Below are 22,034 nucleotides of genomic sequence, written 5' to 3' on the forward strand. Positions count from 1 at the left end.
AATTTCAGTGGAAAGCCTACCAGATGTGTATATTAATTTGATGAATTTTTATTAGGTTTCAAAGACCTGCTGTTCCACTGTAGCTCATTTTGTTTAACATGTTTGTTAACTGCTATATGAAAATAGGTGAAAACACTGTTAACTGATGTTGCAGTAGCCTGTGTACTGAATTTTCAATGCCGTGTGTCCAATATATTAATGAGATGCTGTATATATCTTAAAGTTACTGATTCCAGGGGTGCCTATAAAAACAAAACAAGATTCAACTCTAGGCAGAGCAGGAAATTACATATACTGTAGCCTTAGAGACACTTTTATTTAATTTGTTCAGTGATATATTCTACTATCTAGTTAGATCAGAACAAAAAAATACAGGAATGCAATGAAGTTCACTTACCTGGTGCTTGTACTATTAAGTAATACTGAATGTTATAGAAATATACTATTTAAGCAGTAGGCAAGGCTTATATTCTGCATAAGATTGAGGAGGACTGACGCAAGCTAGATAACAGCAATTAATGATTTGTAATGCAGTATTGGCAATCTAGATTTTACAGTTCATTATGATATACTGCTTGGTGGTCTCACTGACAAAGCTTCCTTCAAAGTCACAGGGACACACTCAATTAGAAGTCCTAACATAATTTCTGCATCTTTTGAGAATCTACTCCACTGTATAGAGTAGATATAGTGATGCAGGTGTTTTCTTTACATTATACATAAAGAAGACATTAAGGAAGAAAGGCAATAGGAGATGTAAAAAAAAAAACTTACAGAATTTTAAACTCCTAAAATAAAATAATATATTTGTGTTTTCAAAAAAAATTGACAGTTGACTACTTAGTACCTGTGCCCTGCTGTTTATTTCATTAATACCTAAAGGTTGCTACTCAAAGATTGAGACCCAGCACTATGCATCTGTTTGTTTGCAGTGTACATTTTGGTTTTTTTAATGTTAGCTCCATAAAATGCCATATGTTAACTATGCTTATGATTAGTTCATACTGTGTTCCCATGATTACAAAACAAGTACCTGGAAACATTTATACCTTGAATTGCTAGAGACTTTGTTTACCTTAACTTTTAACACAAAGATGGGAAGAACCCATAATTCAGTTCAGTTTTTAGAGGGATCTTTATGCAATGCTGCACAGGGTTTTTATTCACATATTTCAGATGGATAGAGTAACACTGCAAACAAGCTCTAGTGGTTTCCTTTGAATATCTGCCATTTTATGCAGACATATACTCTTTGTATATAATCATGTACATGCTCCTTCATTGCCCAATGTAGAAGATGAAAGAGGTGCATAGTAGCAGTGGCTATGCTGTTTATATGATAGTTACTTGGCAATATTTTAAGTCATGTTTCAGGACAACAAGTCCTGAGGACAAAGGAGAAGCAGGTGTGGTATATCTTGACACTAAAAGCTTTTGGTGATGTATCATGTGAAGCAAAGTAAAGAAACCTGGTCTACATTAAATGACTGTAAAGTGAGTGTATAACTGGTTGGAACACTATACCCAAAGAGTAATTATTAATTACTGGCTCATTGCAGAATTGAGATTTGTATTTGGTGAGGAGTGTCTCTGGTATCGTATATTATTCAGTGTTTCCTTTAATAACTTAAATGATGGAAAGAGAGTACATTTGTTATATATGTATGTGGTACCAACCTAGGAGGGATTTCAATCACTTTGGAGAGCAGAATTAGAATGAATAATGATATTAGAAATTTTGGAAATGCTCTGAAATTAATAGGATCCAAGTCAATAAAGACGGGTACAAAATACTACATTTAGATAGGGATAAACAGCTGCACAGATAAAAATGGGAAAAAACTGGCTAGGGAACAGTTCTGCAAAAATGTGTGAATTGCAGCTTGAGACATGAGCCAATATAGTCATACTGCAAACTGGGATTATGCCGATGCATTTGTATGAGACACTTTACTGCGAAGTAGTATAGTTTATTGCACAGTAATTGTGTGTCTACATGTGCACATGGTTACTGCACAGTAAACCTCACTAGTTTTGAGTAAATTTGCTACCTGAAATTGCAAGCCCAGGGACTCCAAGGCCTGTGCTCCGAGATCGCTCAGGAAGAGGGGACTGGGAGATCCTGATCTCCCCATGGTCATGGGGTCAGTGATGGGAGATCAGGATCTCCCAGTGCTGGCACCATGGTGGCAGAGCTAGTGCTGGGTGCTCCCTGCTTCCGGGCCTGGGGAGCCTGTTCCCCACCCAGCTCCACACTTAAAGAGTTGAGCAGGGGGACAAGCTCCCTAGCCTGTTCCCCCCCCAGCTCTATGCTCATGGAGCTGAGCAGGAACATAGCTTCCAAGCCTGTTCTCCACCCAGCTTCACAATCACGGAGCTGAGCAGGAAACAGGTTCTCTGGTCAGGAGCAGGTCCCAGCCACATGCCCCAATCAGGTAATCAAGGTGGGGGGCTTGGAAAGAGCTGCAGGTGTGAGGCAGGTCCCAGCCCCCTGCACCATTCACCAGAGGAGTAGCTTGCAGTGAGCCCCCAACTTCCAGCTAGCTGTCCCACCAGTGGACTGGGGCAGAGGACTAGGACCTGCCCCTCTCCTGCAGCTCTTTCCAAGTTCCCTGCCCCAATCAGGGAGCCAGAGCTGGGAGCTCCCTGCTGCTGGGGCAGGGGGACAATGTCCCTGCCCCAGCAGCAGGCAGCACCCTGGGGGCAGAGTGCAATGTCCCAGCCCTGGCCAGGAGACATATGTCTCCTGGTGCACTGCTCCCTGCCAGCCCCTGAGCTAGCACCCAGGAAGAACCTAGGAAGAACCTAGAGCTGCCCCTGGTAGTGGCCGGGGCCCATTGCAGGGCCGCAGGAAGTGGCAGCAGTTTGCTGCTAGGAGCAGCACATTTGCTCCCGCATCCCTTCATGTATAGACACCTGCCTGGAAGCATTTACTCATGACTAGTTTACTCACAAGTAAACTGATCCCAGGTCAAATGCATGCATAGATGCACCCTCTGGGTGTGTCTGCATGAGATGCTTAATGCGCAGCAGCCTAATAAAAGTGTGCAGTAGCGTGCTGGGCAAAAACCGTGCTAACACACTTCTGCACAGTAGTATTAGGTTACTACATAGTAAGCATCCCTAAAAAAACATATGCTGGCACTATTGTGCAGTAACTACTAGGGCTGTGTGAGATTTTGCCTCCAGTTTTCTTTCAACACTGTTTTGACTTGTTTTGAGGTTTTGAGGTATTGGAAAACAATAAAATCAAAAAAACCCAGATATTGTCGAAACAGTCTCAAAACAAAAACAAGTCAAGTCAAAACGTTTCACCATTTCAACGCTGTTTCGCTGTTTCACCCATAGGCTATAATGGGGAAGGATGAAACAGCCTATAACTTTGTCATTTCTGGCCTGATTTGGATGAATGGTACCCCCTTCTAGGGGCATGAAGTCTACCAAGTTTCAAGGAGATAGGTGTAGGGGGTTTGGGGAAACTGCACCCCAAAGTCTTGAAAGTAAAACTCACGTCACGTGTATGTGTTAAGCCACAGCAAGGTCAAAACTGCAGGCCTGCTAGCCCCAAGTCTGAGAGAATGTATATGTTTTAGTACAACATTTTCCCTTTAGTTTTCAGCATGGCTTCCCTCTTGTGATGAATATGATCAAGGTTTTACTTGCCACAAAAAGAAGGTTTCTGTTTTTCAGTTGTAGAAATTGATCTATCATTTTTCCCCCTTAAACATTTAAGCTTTGGGCAAAATTCACAGAGACCCTTAGAGTCATGTTCACAGTAGCTTTTGTACTTGTGTTCTCAACCTGGTATCATAAACGGGTAAATATCAGGTATATACGAGCTGATGGTCTGCTGCCATAGGCACCACAACTTACAGTCCCCTCCATACTTTTACCACACTCCACCTTACAAAGGTTTTTGCCCCCATTACATTAATTGGAAGGCTGATCCAGAAACTCTCTATTCTGAACCTTCTTATTTCCAGCCTAAGTTCATTCATGGCAGTCTATACCCATTAGTAATTGTAATAATATTGTCCTTTAGTTTAATAGCTTCTCCTTTCCTGATGCATTTATAGCCCTCTCAGCCTTTGTTTTTTTTAAGCTACGTAAGCCAACCTCTTCTAGTCTCCTTTCATATGGTAGGTTCTCTGTTCCGTTGATCATCCTGGTAGCCTTTGTCTCTACCTGTCCCAGTTTTAATTCACCTTTTTGGACATGTACAAACTATTCCTAATGAGGTCTCACTGCTACGTTGTACCCTGTCTCTTCAGATACATCTTAAGATTGCATTTGTCTTTTTGCAGGTGCATCACATTTATGGCTTATACTCATTGGGTGCCAGTTTTCTTTTGCTTTTAATAAAATGCATCATCCATTTTTAAATATACATGCTCAATTCCTTGTTTTAAGTTTGACTTCGGTTTTCCAAGCTTCCAGAGAGTCTGATTTATGGTATTGGACAAAAGATGGATTCTTTTTCATCACTGAACCATGATTTTGTTTGTAATTATCTTTAGCCAAGAGGCTGGAATCCTATCAAGATTTAGAAGGTGAGGATTTAGCAGATGCTCTGTGTAGCTCCTTGAGCCTCATGCCAAAACAGAAGGAGCACAGCTGCAGGACAGCGAATGAGCCTTTGAACAGCAAGTCTTTGAATCAGGCAGCTGCTGGCTGTTCTGCCTCAGGAAGGGAAGATGGAGCCAGTGACATTCCACGCTCAAGACATGTAGCTTTCAGCAGCCCTATTGTAAGTAGAGATTGATGTCATTTGATCTTAAATGTCCAAAATTCCTCATGAAGAAGGAATTAGGGGAGGCTCTGTTCCCCCAGGCACCACCCAGGGTTACTAGGAATAACGTCCACAAATCATTAGAGAGAAGGTTCAGGCTGGACATCAGAAGACATTACTTTACAGTTAGAGCTGCCAGGCTCTGGAATGGATTCCCAAGGGAGGTGGTGCTCTCTCCTACCTTGGGGGTCTTCAAGAGGAGGCTGGACAGACATTTGAATGGGGTGATATGATCCTGGCACCCATTCCTGCCCGGGGCAGGGGATCAGACCTGATGTTCCATTTACAACCCTTCTGACCCTAAGTACTATGATACTGCACGCTCTTGTGGAGGTTGGCTCATGTGTTGTCCTTCAGGCGTACTCCAGTTCAACCCTACTCAACCCACCCCCTGGGGCTGCTCTTCAAACCATCCCACAGCCCTCTTCAACCCCAAGTTACACCCAGTCCTTCAGGCAGTAAAGACATACCCTACTCTGGGCAGGCCTCACTACTGCCCCCTCTCTGGTGCCTCCAGGGTCCCATTCCACTGTGGGGGCTTAGTTGGCCACAGCCATCCCTGGCCCCTCACCTCTGCTGGGGACTTACCCCGCCTAGGGCTCAAGTAGCCATAGCTGTGCCTGACCCTTGTACCCATGGTGTTGTGGGAGCTAGGGGTTATTAAGGCGCCCCAACCCACCTTTCACCAGGGAGGTGAATGGAGGTATTTGGGTGGGGCTGCCTCACCATTGGTAGTCCCGCCAGGCCACCCTTCCCCGGCAGGGTGCAGTTTTAGGTCATGCCCAAGAGCAATGAGGCCTCCTCTGTCCCCATAGCCTCACCTTTACCTCCAGGGTATTCCAGGAGCAGCTCAGCCCAATGTTGCCTTGTTGGCTGCTCAGCTCAGAGTGCTGCTTCTCTGGCCTATGTTTGAAAACGGCCACTGCAATCAGCCACCTGGTGGCTGCCTGCTCCAGCCCTTAAAGTGGCAAGCACCCAAGGCTGTGCTGCCACTATCAGAACATGGACCAGGGACTTGGAAGTTCCAGCAAAGCAGGTTTAGATTGGGTATTCGGAAAACCTTCTTTGCCATTAGAACAATGAGGCAATGGAAAAGAGTGCCCAGGGAAGTTGTGGAATCTCCAGCATTGAAGTTATTCTAGAAGAGGTTGGATAAGCTTTTGTCCTGGGATGATGGATGCATAGCAATGTCTATATTCCACTATGGGTATTTCCCATGCTTCTGGGCTTTTCTGGTTGCCATATGAGGCCAGGAAGGATTTTTCCCCTGCCTGCTGCTCCATGTGTCAGGGGCTTATTTTTCACTTTCCTCAGAAATATTAGGTGTTGGCTGCAATCAAGGCTGGGGATTTTGACTGGGGTGTGCCGAGAGGTTCCTGGCTAGGTTTTGTTCCTCCACTCACGGTCAAACCAACTGTCATATTTGGTGTCAGGAAGAAATTGTGACTCATGATCAGACTGGTACAAACTGTGAGTTTTTGCCTACCTCTGTAACGGGGAGTATAGCCCTTTTTTTTGGATCTCTTGCACATAATTTAACAACCTGTGCAGCAGCATGACATTGGCCACTATGGTCCCTCCTGCTTTACCTGTGGTAGCTTAGGACCGGGTCACAACTGACTCTGTAGTGTTGCTTATAGGTTAGACAAAGACTAGACTTTTCTGTGCTTCTGTGACACTGCATTTTGTCTTATCTGTTTAGCTATGAATTTCTCCCTTGGGCAGAGGATTAGTATTTGCCTCTGTCCCACTTCAATCCTGTTTTAAGACCTGACTAACAGTCACAAAATGCTGAGGATGCCAGGATGCTGCTTCTTTTCTGAAGTGCTCAGCATCTATATAGAGGAAGTTATTTACACTCGTTTAATCCCTCAAATTATAATCTGTAATTGAGGTCACTGAAATTGAGGTCACTGAGATTTATTTGGCAAGTTTTATTCCGTTACCTACACAAGGTGCCAGTAGTAGTGAGGGCAGCAATCATACTATCTTGATGCATACATTTTAATAGCATTCATCAGTGCTGTAAAACCTTGGAATACTGAAAATGTTCCAGGAGCAATATATTAGGCCCTTGGGACCATATGCTAATGAGACACTTTTTTAATCTGATAAACAGGAGACTGATGTGGTACCGGACACACAGCTCTTGGAGAAATTCAGTCACGTTTCCTTTCATTCCTTTGAACAATCGGAAGAAACTGATAGAGAGCAGTCTTTGGAGACAATGTATATCACTGACTTCTTTCTGGCTCTGGCAATCTGTAATACCGTAGTAGTTTCATCCCCTAACCAACCACGTCAAAAGGTAAGAAAAAATTCTGTTACTCTGTGGCCAAAATTTGGGGTGTTGAGGCATATTTATAGTTTTTATTTTGCTCCCTTATAGTACTTCTTTCCATGGAGAGAAGAAAAAGAACTGCCATTTAAAAATGATCATTTTCTCCTTCATTGGTTTGCTGCTTTTGCCAGAAGGAAAAGAACACCTGTATTGTTAAAACTGCACAGCCCAGAAAGCTAATGCATAATATAAACCTAGCAAAGGTTTGCAGTGAGGTAAAGTTTGTCTGGAATACATTTGACTTTCACATATAAATAGTCCGTAACTTTTACAAGAGAGATGCTCTGAGACTAAATTGAATTTTCAGTTTTTATTATGTTCTAGTGATATTAAAATGCCCAATGTTAATACCTCATCCAGAATGAAAAATCTTCACCAAAGAAAACTGTAGCTATACCCTAGCATCATAAGAAAGTTAGGGAGTGCCTGCTTTTCAATTTTTTTACGGTAATAATAATAATAAAACATAGATTTGACACCTAGGATTTGTTGCTGCTCAGCAGCTGTTTTATGGGTAGTACTATCCTCCCTGTAGTAATGATCACTTTATACATCTGATTAGAATTGATCCTTAAAAAAAAAAAGAAGTTAAAATGAGGACAACCTCTGAGTGACCACATTTGAACTTCCTATAAAACCATTTGAACCATGATTGAGCCGAGTGATTACTCTAAATAAATGTTACTTATAAGAACCTTATTTCTCCTGCTAAATTGCGACTTTTCGGTGATTACTCCCATTGTTTATACAGCTTGGATTTTAGTGTTAAAACTGGCCAGCTAAATACATAGTTTGGTCTTTATAGATTTCATGGACACCAGAGCTGGAAGGGACCTCAGAAGATCATAGAGTCCAGCCCCCTGCCCCAGGGGCAGGAAGCCAGCAGGGATCATAGGATCCCAGCAAGATAAATATCCAAATGTCTCTTGAAGGCATTCAAAGTGGGTGCTTGAACCACCTCCAGCAGCAGTCTATTCCAAACCTTGGGAGCTCGGACAGTAAAGAAATTCTTCCTTATGTCCAGCCTGAAACAGTCATGGAGGAGTTTGTAACTGTTTGACCTTGTCATCACCTGGGGTGCTCTGGTGAACAGACATTACCCCAGATCCTGGTGAGCACCCCAATAAACTTATAGGTGGCCACCAGATCACCCCTGAGCCTGCGCTTCTCCAGGCTAAAGAGTCCCATAGCTCTCAGCCTCTCATCATAAGGTCTGTTTTCCTGACCTCTGATTATGCATGTGGTTCTCCTCTGCACTCTCTCAAGCTTCTCCACATCCTTTTTGAATTGTGGAGCCCAAAACTGGACGCAGTACTCCAGCTGCGGCCTCACCAAGGCCGAGTACAATGGGAGAATGATGTCCCGGGATTTGCTTGAGAAACATCTCTGGAGGCAAGCAAGAATTTTGCTTGCTTTACTAGCTGCAGCATCACATTGAGGGCTCATGTTCATCTTGTGGTCAATCATGACCCCCAAGTCCCTTTTGTCTGTAGTGCTAGCCAGTGTAGCACTGCTGAGATCATAAGCATGCTGCAGGTTTTTCTTCCCAAGGTGGAGAACCTTGCATTTTTCGGTGTTAAACACCATCAGGTTCTTGGCCACCCATTTGCTGATCCTGTCAAGGTCTGCCTGGATCACCCTTCTGTCCTCAGGTGTGGATGCTTTACCCCAGAGTTTGGTGTCATCGGCAAACTTAGCCATTCTGCTTCTGACACCAATGTCCACATCATTAATGAAGATGTTAAATAGTATAGGCCCTAGGACAGAGCCTTGGTCACAGCGCACCACGACGATTGACTTCTGTCAACCACCACCCTCTAGGTCCTACAACAGAGCGAATTCCCCAGCCAGCGGATCATGTTGAGGCCGAGGCCACAGTTAGCCAGTTTTGCTAAGAGGTGATCATGGGATACCGGATCGAAGGTTTTTTTAAAGTCAAGGTATATAACGTCAATCTCTTCTCCCTTGTCCAAGTGATAGGTCACCTGGTCGTAAAAGGAAATAAGATTGGTCAAGCAATACTTACCCGCAACAAACCCATGCTGGCTATCCCTCAGGATGTTGCCATCAGCCAGTCTGTTAAGAATCACCTCTTTGATAATCTTTTCTAAGACCTTCCCCAGGATAGAGGTCAGGCTGATGGGCCTGTAGTTAGTCGGATCCACTTTCCTCCCTTTCTTGAAGATGAGAACCATATTGGCCTTCTTCCAACCTTCAGGCACTTCACCAGAGCACCAGAAGTTCTCAAAGATCTGTGCCAGGGCTGAGCTATGATGCTAGCCAACTCAGTACCCTGGCGTGTAAAGTGTCAGGGCTGGCTGATTTGAAGGTATCCAGCCTCTGAAGGTGTTCCTTCATGACATCAGCACTGATGGAGGGTAAGGAATCTCCCTCACCTGGGCCTCCCTGTCCCGTAATGGGCAGGGGCATCCCATGGGACTGGTGAAAAACCAACGCAAAGTACCCATTTAGCAAATTGGCTTTTTCCTGGGCGTTGGTTGTCAGTTGTCCCAGGTAGTTTAGCAGGGGTCCAGTGTTGCCCTTGCTTTTGCTCTGGTTCCCCACATATCTAAAAAAGGACTTTGTATTGTCCTTGATACTTGTAGCTAGTTGGAGTTCTGTCGCAGCCTCGGCTTTCCTGGTTTGCTCCCTGCAGGTCTGGACCAGAGCAGAGTATTCCTCCTTGGTGGTGGATCCAGTCCTGCATCCTTTGTAGATCTTTCTTTTTAGACGCAGGAGGTCTGCTAGTTCCCTGGAGAGCCAAGAGGGCTGCTGTGCCCTTTTTCTGCTTTTCCTCCTAGATGGAATAGACTTTGCTTGTGCATCCAGGATTGCTCCTTTGAGGAGCAACCTCAAAGGGGTCCTGACCTCCCCACCCCTTTGGGTTGTGGCCCTTTAGCTTGTCAAAGTCACCTTTCCTGAAGTCGAGGACTTACGCATTGCTGACTGACTTGTCAGCTTTACGGTGGATGGTCAAGGTGATCAGTTCATGGTCACTGTCACCCAGCTTCCCTTCGATCATTAGGGCGCTGATTAGGTTGTCCCCCGTTGCCAGTACCAAGTCAAGCAGTGCTTTACCTCTTGTTGGCCCGTAGACTTCTTGCCTCAGATAGAGCTCATCCACACATGAGAGAAAGCTTTGCGACCGCTCAGATTTGGCCAAGCGCTCTTCCCACGAGATGTCTGGGTAGTTGAAGTCTTCCATGACAACCATGCACTGGAAGAATGCGGCCTCAGCCAATTCCCTGGCGAACTCCTGGTCAAGCTCTTGATCCCGGGTTGGAGGTCTGTAGCAGACTCCTACCATTGTGTCCCCTGTGCCGTGTTCCCCATGGATTTTAACACAGGGTGTCTCCAGTTGTCCACCCTGGGCACCAATGTCGGTGTGCAGGGATGCGTAGCTTTCCTTGACATAGAGAGCTACACCCCTGCTCCTTTTTTCCACTCGATCCCTCCTGTACAGGGTATAGCCATCTATACCTGTGGCCCAGTCATGGGTAGAGTCCCACCAGGTCTCTGTTATCCCTGTGACATTGTAATTATTTGTGTTAAGCAGGAGGACAAGTTTCTCCTGTTTATTCACCAAGCTCCTGGCATTTGTGTACAGGCAGGCAAGTGTCCCTTTGGGGGCCCTTGCCTTGCCTACAGCTCATTTCAAGGCTGGGGCGGTGGTGGGCTCCCTTAAGTGCCTTGGCCTGTGGGCTTTGCAGGGGTTGCTCAGCGGGCCAGCAGTGACGGTATTCCTCCCATCCCCCAGTAGGCTTAGTTTAATTTATGTTCACAAATGCTCAGTTTGCCTGGACAAATAGATCATTGTAGGCTGTTAATTGTCAGCACTGATGAAACCTTTTGCCCCATTCTCTGATCCTCCTACTAGAGCTCTAGCAACAGCATGGGAGACAGTGTGATCAAGCAGAAATGCAAAAGGGAAATATATTAAGAGAATAAAATATTTCCTTCTTTTCTATACATCTGATAAACAGAAAGAGGGACATAAACCTTCTCCTTTCTCTGGAGGATGCAGTGATAAACTGTATTGGGTTAATGATTTAGGGATTGCCTGCAATTTTACTGAGATGAGTATTGGATTTCTGCTGTGCAAGATACATTTACATGAAGGAATTCCTTGAATATTAGTGCTCATCAGAGACTCATTAGGTTTCTTTTCCTTACCCTGCATTGCACTGAGCCTGCAAAGGGACTCCATACTGAGCCTGTTTTAACCACCTATGTAGTCCAATGGATGATAATGAGTTGGATGCAAGTGAGGACAGAAATGAAGCTAGTTTTGCACTCCCCCCGCCATCTCCCTTCACAGCAACAAAGGAGAATGAGCTTTCTAGAAACTCATTTCTTTGATAAGTCTTTATTCCAAACCTCTTGCTAGTACCTAGAAATTATTAACAGCATACCTAGATAAGCATGCATATGCTATTTACATTTCTGATCAGAGTCTAGTAAACCAAGATAATAGCTCAAGCACCATGTGATATCTGGTTTTTCATGGAGGAGGGTGGAGAGGAAGAAGTAAGAAGGGAAGTGTGCCAAGTGTATAAGTTTGTGTATCCTTAAGTTATTTTTAGCTGCTTGTCACTTTTTGTGGAACAGGTTAGACCTCAAAGGCATCCTTGAAACTAGCAGAAAAGCACAGAAGCCTATTTGCTTTGACTTTATAAAAGATACAAAATATATCTTCCTCATTGTTTTGTTATTAATTCTAACTACTAGTAGTACATCACAACTATATATTAAAATTGGAAAGCATGTAATTTTACATGCTGCACTATTTTACAGTTGATGTTCTTTAAATATAAGTAGCTCTGGGCTGACCAAACTTACTTATGCAGTAATAAGTTATACTAAATCTTGCTAAATAATACTAAATACAATTGAGTAAATATTGCTAAATAATTTCAATGCAACCCCTCCCAGCATTAAAGTTTAAATAGGCTATTTCTTCAGGAAAGAACTCAACTACTCCTTATTGGCATAAAATATCTGTTGCTTTATGAAATAGATTTAGCCTATCTCTGTTTTCACTGATTTTTTAAAAATGTTCTTCTATTGCAGATGAGACTTGCACCCTTAGGTAGAATTCCTATTAAATCCCTTGAGGAAATAAAACAGATGTTCCAGAGATTATCCGTCCGAAGACTAAGCTCATCACCACTTCCAAGTGCAAAAGAATCCTCCTTCTCCGAGAGCTCTAATACTTTTGTGGGCAAACTTTCTATTTTCAGAGTGAAGCTGGCTTCAGCTGCTGCTGAGGGGGTTACCCAAATGGCTAACGTACCCCAGACTGTTGATAGGCAGCAAAGCCCCAAAGTACCTCCCCCTGGAGAACAAGATTCAGTAGATGTAGCTGCAGGCAGCAAAACCTGTGATCCTGAACCGTATCTTGAACAAAGTCCTATAACTATGCTCCGCTATGAGGCCGAAAGCCCAGATGAAGCTGCAATGGTTTATGCTGCCAGAGCTTACAAATGCACTTTACAGACAAGGACTCCTGATCAAGTTACTGTGGATCTGGGTGCTTTAGGCTCTTTAACATTTCAACTTTTGCACATTCTGCCTTTTGATTCAGTGCGAAAAAGAATGTCTGTAGTTGTTAGACATCCTCTCTCCAACAAAGTGGTGATATACACAAAAGGAGCAGACTCAGTCATCATGGACTTGTGCAGCATCCCAACAGGTATCTGCAGAACATCGGTAGTTCTTGTTAGTCTGGTATTTATTAGCCTTTGTTTTTTCTTTCATATTGCAATAATGTAATTGGATAAAAAGCTTTGTGTGATTTATAAAATAAGTTAATAAACAGAGCTGCCTCAATTAAGAGTTCACCTCTTCCTGTGTGATGGACAGCTGATACAGCTGAGAAATATAGAGAAATCAGGGATCAAGTCTTCCATGCAATAAAATATGCAAGAGGTACCTAACTTTAAGAACCTGTATAGATACATTGGAGCCAGTGGAAGTGTCTGCACGTGCTCCCCACAGCACAGTTGTTTCTGCACCATCATTTAGTACTTGCTTTAGGAAGTACTAAATGAAGGCCTAGTAACAGCCATTACTGTGCTGTCCCAGCGGCACATGGTTATTTTTAGCTGCTACGTCACCATAGCTCATCATTACAGTAATGTAGCATTGGCATCACAGTTTGTGGCCGCTGACACTATGTCACTGTAGCAATGACCTACATTGCCATAGCTTGTTGCTACAGTGACATAGCATCACATGTAGACGCCCCCAATAGGATTTTGCACATGCATAATGTTAAGGTACCTGCTTAAAGGCTTTGCTGAATTTGGACCCGTTAGTATGATACTAACACACTTTATTTTTAGTTATTTAAATCTGTTTAGAGTTAGACACTCCCTGGTCTTTATCTGTATGAATCAGTCTTACTTCACATAGAGAAGCTGTAATATTGAATGCTATCACCTGTTGCAGGACTGTCTAACTTCTAAGCAGCTGGGACACTTGTGCTGCACACTATGTGGGTGCCCCCCACAACCCTGCATCACACATCCCACCACTGCTGCCCTGTATGCCCACTCAGCCCTGAGCTCACCCTCAGTTCCCTGTGCCATGCCCTGCTGCATCACACCACCCTGCCCTCTGAAAAGTGCTTAGAAAGCCTGAGAATGGAGGAGGAGCCCGAAGACTCAAGATGCTGTTGCAGCCAGGGCAACAGGAGGGACTGGTGGCTGGGTAGGAGCCTGGAGGCTGTAACTTAACCCCTTGTGGACTACTGTTTGGACAGCCCTGACCTTTCACATCAACTCTGTGTAAAAACAGATCTTGTCCTCCCCTCTGATACTAAGCATATCTGTATTCTGGCTGCAGAGTTCTGCAGCACATTTTTGTGCCAACAGGAAACATTGGCTTCTGTAGAACAGTGGCATAATAGTTATTACCACTGTAGCGGTTAATCTATGCAGTATGGAAAACACCATTTTTATTGAGGGTCAATAAGAGTAAGACAACACAACATCATCCTGTCTATGTACATGAATAGTACATATCTAATTTGGATTTAAATTGGTTTTAAATCAAGGAAAGCTCATATCTAGTTTGGAAAACTAAGGTTTTTTTTTTTAAAAAGTGTTCAGTGTAGCATAACTCCTCGCCCATTGAAATAAGGGGAGTTTGCCATTCATTTCAGTGGCAGATAAGTTAACGCAATACTGAGTTCCTATTTAAATCCTTCCCTTACATTTTTTGCTAGAGTATCCCCTCTTTGCTAACCTCTGACAGGCTTGCACATTCTGACATTCTCTAAACATTCAACCTGAATAATCCTGTGCAAATATTTGTTAACATTGAAGTCAAATTTATTCATTTTTTTAACTTCGCTTTAGCTCTGCTGCTGTAAAATAATGCTAACAAGTGTGTGTCAACAAACTGTGTTTTACTTACTTTGTTATGTTTTGGATGTTTTTAGATGTTCATAGTTCTAAAATGAAACAAAAGAAAATTAAGGCGAGAACTCAGAAACATTTAGATGATTATGCCAGAAGAGGACTGCGCACTTTGTGTATAGCTAAGAGGGTAATCTTTTTGAACAGATTTATTGTTCATGAAATAATATAATTATCTGGATTAGGAGTGTTAGCTAGGAGACTGGCACCATTACTTCTAAACAAGTACATGCACATCAGAACTAGAATTTTAGTTTACTGTAGGTTGATTTCAGGAGATATCAGTAAGTTAACCTGTATTGCTGCATAACCACTAGTGGGTGTCATTGAAAAAGGATAATTAAGCAGGGCTCAGAAATTGTAATGAACAAATAATTAGCTTGGGTTTCTGTGTAAGGCATGTGGGGACTTAGTAGAGTTGGAAAAATGCTCACAAACATATATTTTATTAGACCAACTGTACAATTCGTCTAATAAAAGATATCGCAAAAAATCCTTGCCTCATATATTTCCTGGACCACTGTGGCAAAGCAGCAACACTCCAGCTGTACCCCAAAACATACATCATTTTTTCTGGTTTAAGATTTTAGTCAAACTTAGAATTCAGACAATCTCAGGCCAGTTTTGTAGCTTTGCATATGTAGTTCAGTGATCTGTAGTTTGGGTGTGACTTTGGACGAGATTTTAAGGTGCGTATTTCTTTGTGTTCTGTACTGCCTAAACAGTCTAGCTGTGACATGACAGTGAAATGGAAAGAAAATCTCTGAACTTTGTGACATTCTAGAATTAATTAGAGCCAAGATGTTGAATGCTATATATTTTGTTTCTCTGCATAGGTGATGAGTGATGAAGAGTATGCAGAATGGTTAAATAGTCATTTTTTAGCAGAAACCAGTATTGACAACAGGGAGGAGCTTCTGCTTGAATCTGCCACAAGGTTGGAGACCAAATTAACACTCCTTGGTAGGTAGAAAATGCCTACCCCACTTATGCTTTGCTATGCTAAACTGAATTTGCTTTTAAGGTGCATGTACTAGGAGTCTTTCTATTTATATAAGATTTATTGCTTACTGTTGAATTACCCTAAATCTCTTTGGTAACTATAGGGCTTACTACAAATTCCCTTGAGAATATGTCAAGCCTTTCTGATATTTGTAGTGTGCTTGAGATGAAGCCTATATGACATCTTTCTACCTCAGAATAGACCAGAGCACTTGGGTATTGGCAGCAAAATTATGCACATACTAGAAGGTTGCAGTGCATCATGAATTTGCATGCAAAAACACTTGCTGTTGCACAGACATTCTCTCTACCTTAGCACTCAATCACTGTTGCAGTGCTGGTGTAGTAGCCACAGAGGCACAGTTTGTATCTCTAGACAGTTTGGTAGTACTTGGCAGCCACAGTTCTATGCTAGCATACTAGTTCAGCTATGGAATAATTGGGGAAAAAACTCCAGTATAGATGCATTCAAAGGGGGAGGGAGAAAAATGTCCAAAGGGCTGTAGAAAGCTTAATGACTCCAGGCAACTATACACAAATGATCTTCAAGAAAAGATTAAATACCTGATTATAAGAATGGAAAAGCAGCTGTATTAGGAAGCAGACTAGGAGTGGCCTCTTCCTCCTTCCCATAAATAAGATAGTTGTGTCCAACTTTTAAACTTCTTGTTTTTGTATTTCCAGAACTTGTAGTTGCTTAGCTTTCTGTAGAGTTAAAGGCAATATGGTGCAGGGGCAATGATGGTGTTGGAAACCTTGGCTAGACCCACCCCATCTACAGCCACTGCATAGGTGAGGCACAACAGCAGTTTCTGATATGAGAAGGAACGCAGGCATTTTTGCCTCCTACCTTCTCCAGTGACTGGTATGGAGGAGGCACAGTTCTTTCTGTTGCTCAGATACTGCTTTAGCCAGTATCCATATGTTAAAATCCAAATCTTTCCTCTTGAAATCCTGCCATATTCCATTTAAATGCTACCAGATAGTTTAGTGTTTCCCATCATCACCCTTCCCAAGCTTATCAACTAATTCCTTGTTCCAGGTTAATTTGTTTCTATCTTTCTAATCATTTGGCTTGACCAACCTGCTTTGTATCATAGGTGCCACGGGTATTGAAGATCGCCTGCAGGAGGGTGTTCCTGACACTATAGAGGCGTTACGAAAAGCAGGAATAAAAATCTGGATGCTGACAGGGGATAAGAAAGAGACAGCTGTCAATATAGCATATGCTTGCAGATTATTGGAACCAGATGACCAAGTCTTCACCCTCAAATCACAAAATAGAGTGAGTGGAAAATGAGAAATGTTTTTGCCCGAAATGAGAGGCTACCCTGTTAACACACATGCACACACTCACACCCCAGCATTTTCTAAGACATGAAAACTGAAAAACTGACTCTGATCCATGCAGGAAACATTTTACATAGGTTTTCCAGCAATATAGGTCTTAATACTACCCCTAAAGGATTACTAATTATTTCAATTGAATGTATTGTCTTGTTTCTCTTGGCATTAGGGTAAAAAGTTGACGTACTTTACATATTTATAAAAGCTTGGTGAAAGCTAGAAGTTAAAGCATATTAATATTATAAACACCAGACTAAAATTATTGTCATGGAAATTGTACTGAAAGTAATTTTCCCCTCCTTTGTGTCATATCTTCCTTCAGCCCCACTTGATTAGCATTAATGTGCAAGGAATAATCTCATTAAGTAATATTGCACACAGTCTTTTCATAGAATTAATCCACTTACAATTTTAATGGAGAAAAAATCTCCTCCCTCCCCCCTTTAAAAGATATTTCAGTGGTTTGGTAAATAAAACAGTGTTAAAAAATGCAGCTGCAGTAGGAATCGGGGTTAATCTTGCTTGATAATTGTGCCCTCTGGTGGATGTATATAGCTATCTGTGTTTTGAGTCTCTGTTAGCTATTAAAAAGGATTTTTTTTTAAATAAATGCCAACTGTGGTAGGTAAAGGTGACCTGCAAAGCATGTGTGGGCAGAGGCTGGGAAGGAATTTTATGGAGAAAGATTTTTAATGAAGTTAGGAAAGATTGTTTTTAAAATCTTCCTTTTTCTCTTACTTGTATTTTACAGCAGAAAATCAGGTTGTCTCTACCCTGCAAGTCTCTCTGCAGTAAATAGATAGTTACTGTAACAACCAATTTATGATGGAAGGGGTTTGGTCAGATTTTGTGGAACATGTTTGATATTTATTTTTAGCACTTTTCTGCTTTCTGTGGTTAAATAACAATGTGGATAATGGGTAGAAAGAAATCACATTTTTGCCTTAGTTAAAGCGTTAGCCCTCACAAGAAACTGGCTCTCAAGTCTTCTAGCAGGGCAAGGGCAGACAGAACCTGACACTATCTGGTTTCTTGGTAAAAATGGAAGCAGGCAGAGCTCCCTTTCTGACAGAAAGACTGTTTTTTTAATAAAATGTAAAGTAGCACAAAAATGGCAAAAGGCCAATTCTTTTGGAACCCCTCACTGTGACCAGTATCCTGGATCTGAAATGTATCCATGAGCTTCTCCCTTTCCAGATTAAACACATTGAGAAAACAAACAAGTCATAATTGAGCCTTATTTATATTACCTAATCCTTATTATGATTCTCATGTTTTCATTCACTCATTCCAGTGTACTTCATTGCTTTTCCTCTTCACAGAACAGAATGTATGTCAAGCCATGCTTTTACAAGGTTAAGTAACAGACCCTTACCACAAACAGCACACCATATCCAACGTATTTTAAAAAAATTGGAGAAGATGAAGTCAGGTCACCTCCACACACATAAAGTCCCGTCATAGTAAAAGAAATTACCAATATGTGCAGTTTGTGGCCTTTTGCAAGTGTAATTTATAAACTGGAAGTGGACCTGGTTTCTGGTTATATTAGCCTCACTGCCTTTCTCTATGCCTTTGCCTAGGATGCCTGCGCATTGTTGATGAACAATATTTTAGAAGCTATTCAAAAAAGCATTGATGCCAAAAACAATCACTGTCCCAAACTTGCAAGTGCATCTCCAGGAACCTCCACTCCAACTGCAGAGTTCAGTGCTGGCCTAGTAATTGATGGAAAGACTTTGGAATACACACTGCATGAGAGTCTGCAGAATATTTTCCTGGAGCTCACAGGAAAGTGTCGAGCTGTTGTCTGTTGTCGAGTGACACCCCTACAAAAAAGTGAAGTGGTCAGACTCGTGCGAAACAATCTGAAAGTGATGACATTAGCTGTTGGTGAGTATCATCTCCCTTCACACAAAGTTATCTCTGCTCCACTGAACAATATAATCCAATTTGTTCACCTTCAACGTTCTGTTGTGTACTTTTGTTGCTCTGGCTTATACTCATGTAAGACCAGATTCTCTCTTTGCATAAGCTGATATAAGTCCATTTAGTTAATGGCATTGCACCCATTCTTTCTGCCAAAGGTTTGGCCCTTGAATTAGTTACTGGCAAACTCTTCTTCCTTTGCTCACAAGAACACAGAGAGTGATGTTTAGCCTTGCACCTTTTTGGTATATTTTTTTGTTAGGGGCATGTAATGGGCATTTTTATGCCATTCTCCAGTACAAATCCCATATTGTTCTGCAGGAGAAGTGGGAAAAGATCCAAACTCTCTTATATCTGACTAGCATTAAAAAAAACCTCACTGTTTTTCTGTTCCAGTGTATCAGTTAGTTTCTGAAAAATGTTAAAACTATTATCCAGTTGACAGTGCTTTCATAGGCTACAATATTGATTATAATGATACTCCTCTATATTCTGTACAGTTTTCTGGCATATTTATATTTTTTCACTACTTCCACATACAAGGCAATAGCCAACACAGTTGTTTCAATACTGCATTGAAAATAAGATAGTTTTCCTCTTGAATTTTTCCCTTGGAAGGTGATGGTGCCAATGATGTCAGTATGATCCAAATGGCTGATACTGGAGTAGGAGTCTCCGGCCAAGAAGGCATGCAGGTAGCATACACAAAAACAGCTGCAAATGACTTCGGACTCAATTTTGAATACATTCACAGTTCACCCTTGAGGCTTACACAATACATCAGTACATGGGGGGACTAGTTTGAGCTCACTCTCAGGCATGAATGTTCCTCCAGAAGTAGTCAGAGACTAAATGCTGTAGGGGCTCAAAACACTGAGCAAGGAAGTCTGTTACTCACTTTCTGGAGGACACAACAGTCTAAATTTAAATGGTTTCAGTGGAATTATGTGAGCTTAAGTAAAGGCAAAATGTAGGCTCTTGCACATAAGATGTTTGAGTAGCCCAAAGACGCTCATATCCAAACAGAGAATTGGGTAAGGGATTGCAGTAGTGTAGCATAAAATGCCCCACTGCCCCTTACTTGCCTGCATCTGATGCTCTTTGTATCTGATGTGCCACACATTCAGGAGCTCCTTCTTTTCTGTGTGTGTTTTGCAGGCTGTAATGGCAAGCGATTTTGCAATTTCCCAATTCAGGCACCTCAGGAAGCTATTGCTTGTCCATGGTCACTGGTGCTACACCAGGCTAGCCAACATGATCCTTTACTTTTTCTACAAGAATGTGGTAAGTGGCTTGGGTATATAAGGGAAAAGATACCTTGAGTATGAAAGGATACAATATAACTATTCTTGCTTGGTTTTAATTGTTGATTCCATATTTACTTGAGTAAAAGACAAGGTGCCCCCTCCTCCCCCCTCCCCCTTAACATAGGGAACAAAGCCCCTCATCTTAGAATCAAGTATGAGGTGGCATGGGGCAGGTAGCAGCTCCAGCTCTGGCCCCAGCACTGGGTCAGCACCAACCCCACTACACCTCCCCCACAGCCTCAGGCCCCCACTACCCCATCTCCCACCTACAGTGCTTCTCCCATCCTCCCACTCTTCCCCCCGCACCCACCACATTGGTTCTAGCGCTGACAGAATCCATCCCCACTGTAGCCTGGGGCTTGAGCATGGTCCCAGCCTGGTCCTGTAGCAGTAGCAAGACTTCAAGGGAGAGGAGACAAGGGTTTGGGGACCCAAGGCTGTGGAGGACAGAAGTGGCATGGAGAGGGAAAGAAGGAGGGGGTCAGGGCCTGAAGCTGTGGGGTATAGGCAGCAGGGGGAAAGCTGAATGTCTCCCCCCCACTTGCCCCACAGCCTCCACACTGCTTGCCCCTACCATTTGTCCCCTTACTGCCTGTTTCCCACTGCTCCCTCCACCCTTACTTCCCCCTTACTGCCTTCCCAAGGGCCCCCCACTGCCTGCCTCATTACTGCCCCACCACCGCCTGCCCTACTGTGTGCACCTCCACTGCCTCCCTCATTGTCTGTCCCCCAACTGCCTACAGTAATGGGGGGGGATAAATTTAAGTTAGTTTCTATACACAGAAAATTATAATAATGATATAGATTTTCCATGTATAGAATCTAATTAATGGGTGGGGGATTATTTTAGATTTGAGTAAATACAGTACAGAGCACTTGAAGAAAGTTGTGGACATCAAGTGATTCAGCTTTCAAGTTTCATCAAGAGAGCCTGTGCATCTGCTATGAGTTGAGTTCAGGGCTCCAGTTGCACTTAAAATCAATTAAACAGTGTATGTGTTACTTTGCAGGCATTACCAGCAGGTGGTAATGAGGTGAATATTTTAGTGAGTTACACATGTGGATGACAGGTTTTGAAACATTCAGACATTTACGAATGAGATTATTTTGACAGAACAGTGCTAGCATGTATTTGAAGAGCAACTATGTTTAATTCTAAAATAGTCCATGGATGAGATGTGTCATTTTTGACCAACAAAATCCTTGGCTGTGGGTTTTATCTTATTTATTTATTTATTTGATGTCTTTGAACTTTCAGGCCTACGTGAACCTACTGTTCTGGTACCAGTTCTTCTGTGGGTTTTCCGGAACATCAATGAGTGACTATTGGATTTTAATTCTCTTCAACCTCCTCTTCACTTCTGTGCCACCCATCATTTATGGCATTCTGGATAAAGATGTCTCTGCAGAGCTCCTCATGCAGCTGCCACAGCTTTATGTGACTGGTCAAAACTCTATGGTATGTTAATACTTCGCCTGAAGCAGGTTGAAACCCACAGAATATGAGCATTTTCCATTTTTTCCATTGCTTCATGTTTTTGTTAAGTCAAAACAAACAAGTTCAGAACCATCTTCCATATCTGGAACCATCTAGGCAAAGCTAAGTTATTTTTCAGACCTCCTACACTATACTGTGCTAGTCCTGTAGAGTGAAGAGATGATAAATTTTGGATAAAAGTGTGCTGGATGAATAATCTGTTACAGATGTGTTCTACCTTATTCATATTTATTGAGACAGCTATCAATAAGCACCCTGGAAACTAAGACCCAAATTCTTAAAGGGAGTTTTGCCTACAGGGCTTGAGGTTCTAATAATTTGGGTGGCCCTGGTAATAAGCATGGTATGAGAACATGATTAGAATTTACTGTGCCTTACACAGAATATCCAGATAAATCCT

The 22,034-nt window shown here is 42.5% G+C and overlaps 1 protein-coding gene across 1 annotated transcript in view; it reads left to right on the forward strand.

Moving 5' to 3' along the window:
• The window catches only part of ATP10D (ATPase phospholipid transporting 10D (putative)), a 95,977-nt gene that overhangs the window by 55,564 nt on the left and 18,379 nt on the right, over window positions 1-22,034 (forward strand). The window contains exons 11-20 of the mRNA XM_090035878.1: window positions 4,518-4,747; window positions 6,909-7,097; window positions 12,201-12,822; window positions 14,575-14,681; window positions 15,388-15,514; window positions 16,654-16,838; window positions 18,484-18,793; window positions 19,448-19,524; window positions 19,988-20,113; window positions 21,395-21,595. Coding sequence (XP_089892004.1) covers window positions 4,518-4,747; window positions 6,909-7,097; window positions 12,201-12,822; window positions 14,575-14,681; window positions 15,388-15,514; window positions 16,654-16,838; window positions 18,484-18,793; window positions 19,448-19,524; window positions 19,988-20,113; window positions 21,395-21,595 — 2,174 coding nt within the window. The remainder of the gene's footprint in view (window positions 1-4,517; window positions 4,748-6,908; window positions 7,098-12,200; window positions 12,823-14,574; window positions 14,682-15,387; window positions 15,515-16,653; window positions 16,839-18,483; window positions 18,794-19,447; window positions 19,525-19,987; window positions 20,114-21,394; window positions 21,596-22,034) is intronic.

The sequence above is a fragment of the Crocodylus siamensis genome, chromosome 2 (assembly GCF_052110815.1).
Source record: "Crocodylus siamensis isolate JL-2025a chromosome 2, ASM5211081v1, whole genome shotgun sequence".
NCBI classification, from domain to species: Eukaryota; Metazoa; Chordata; order Crocodylia; family Crocodylidae; genus Crocodylus; species Crocodylus siamensis.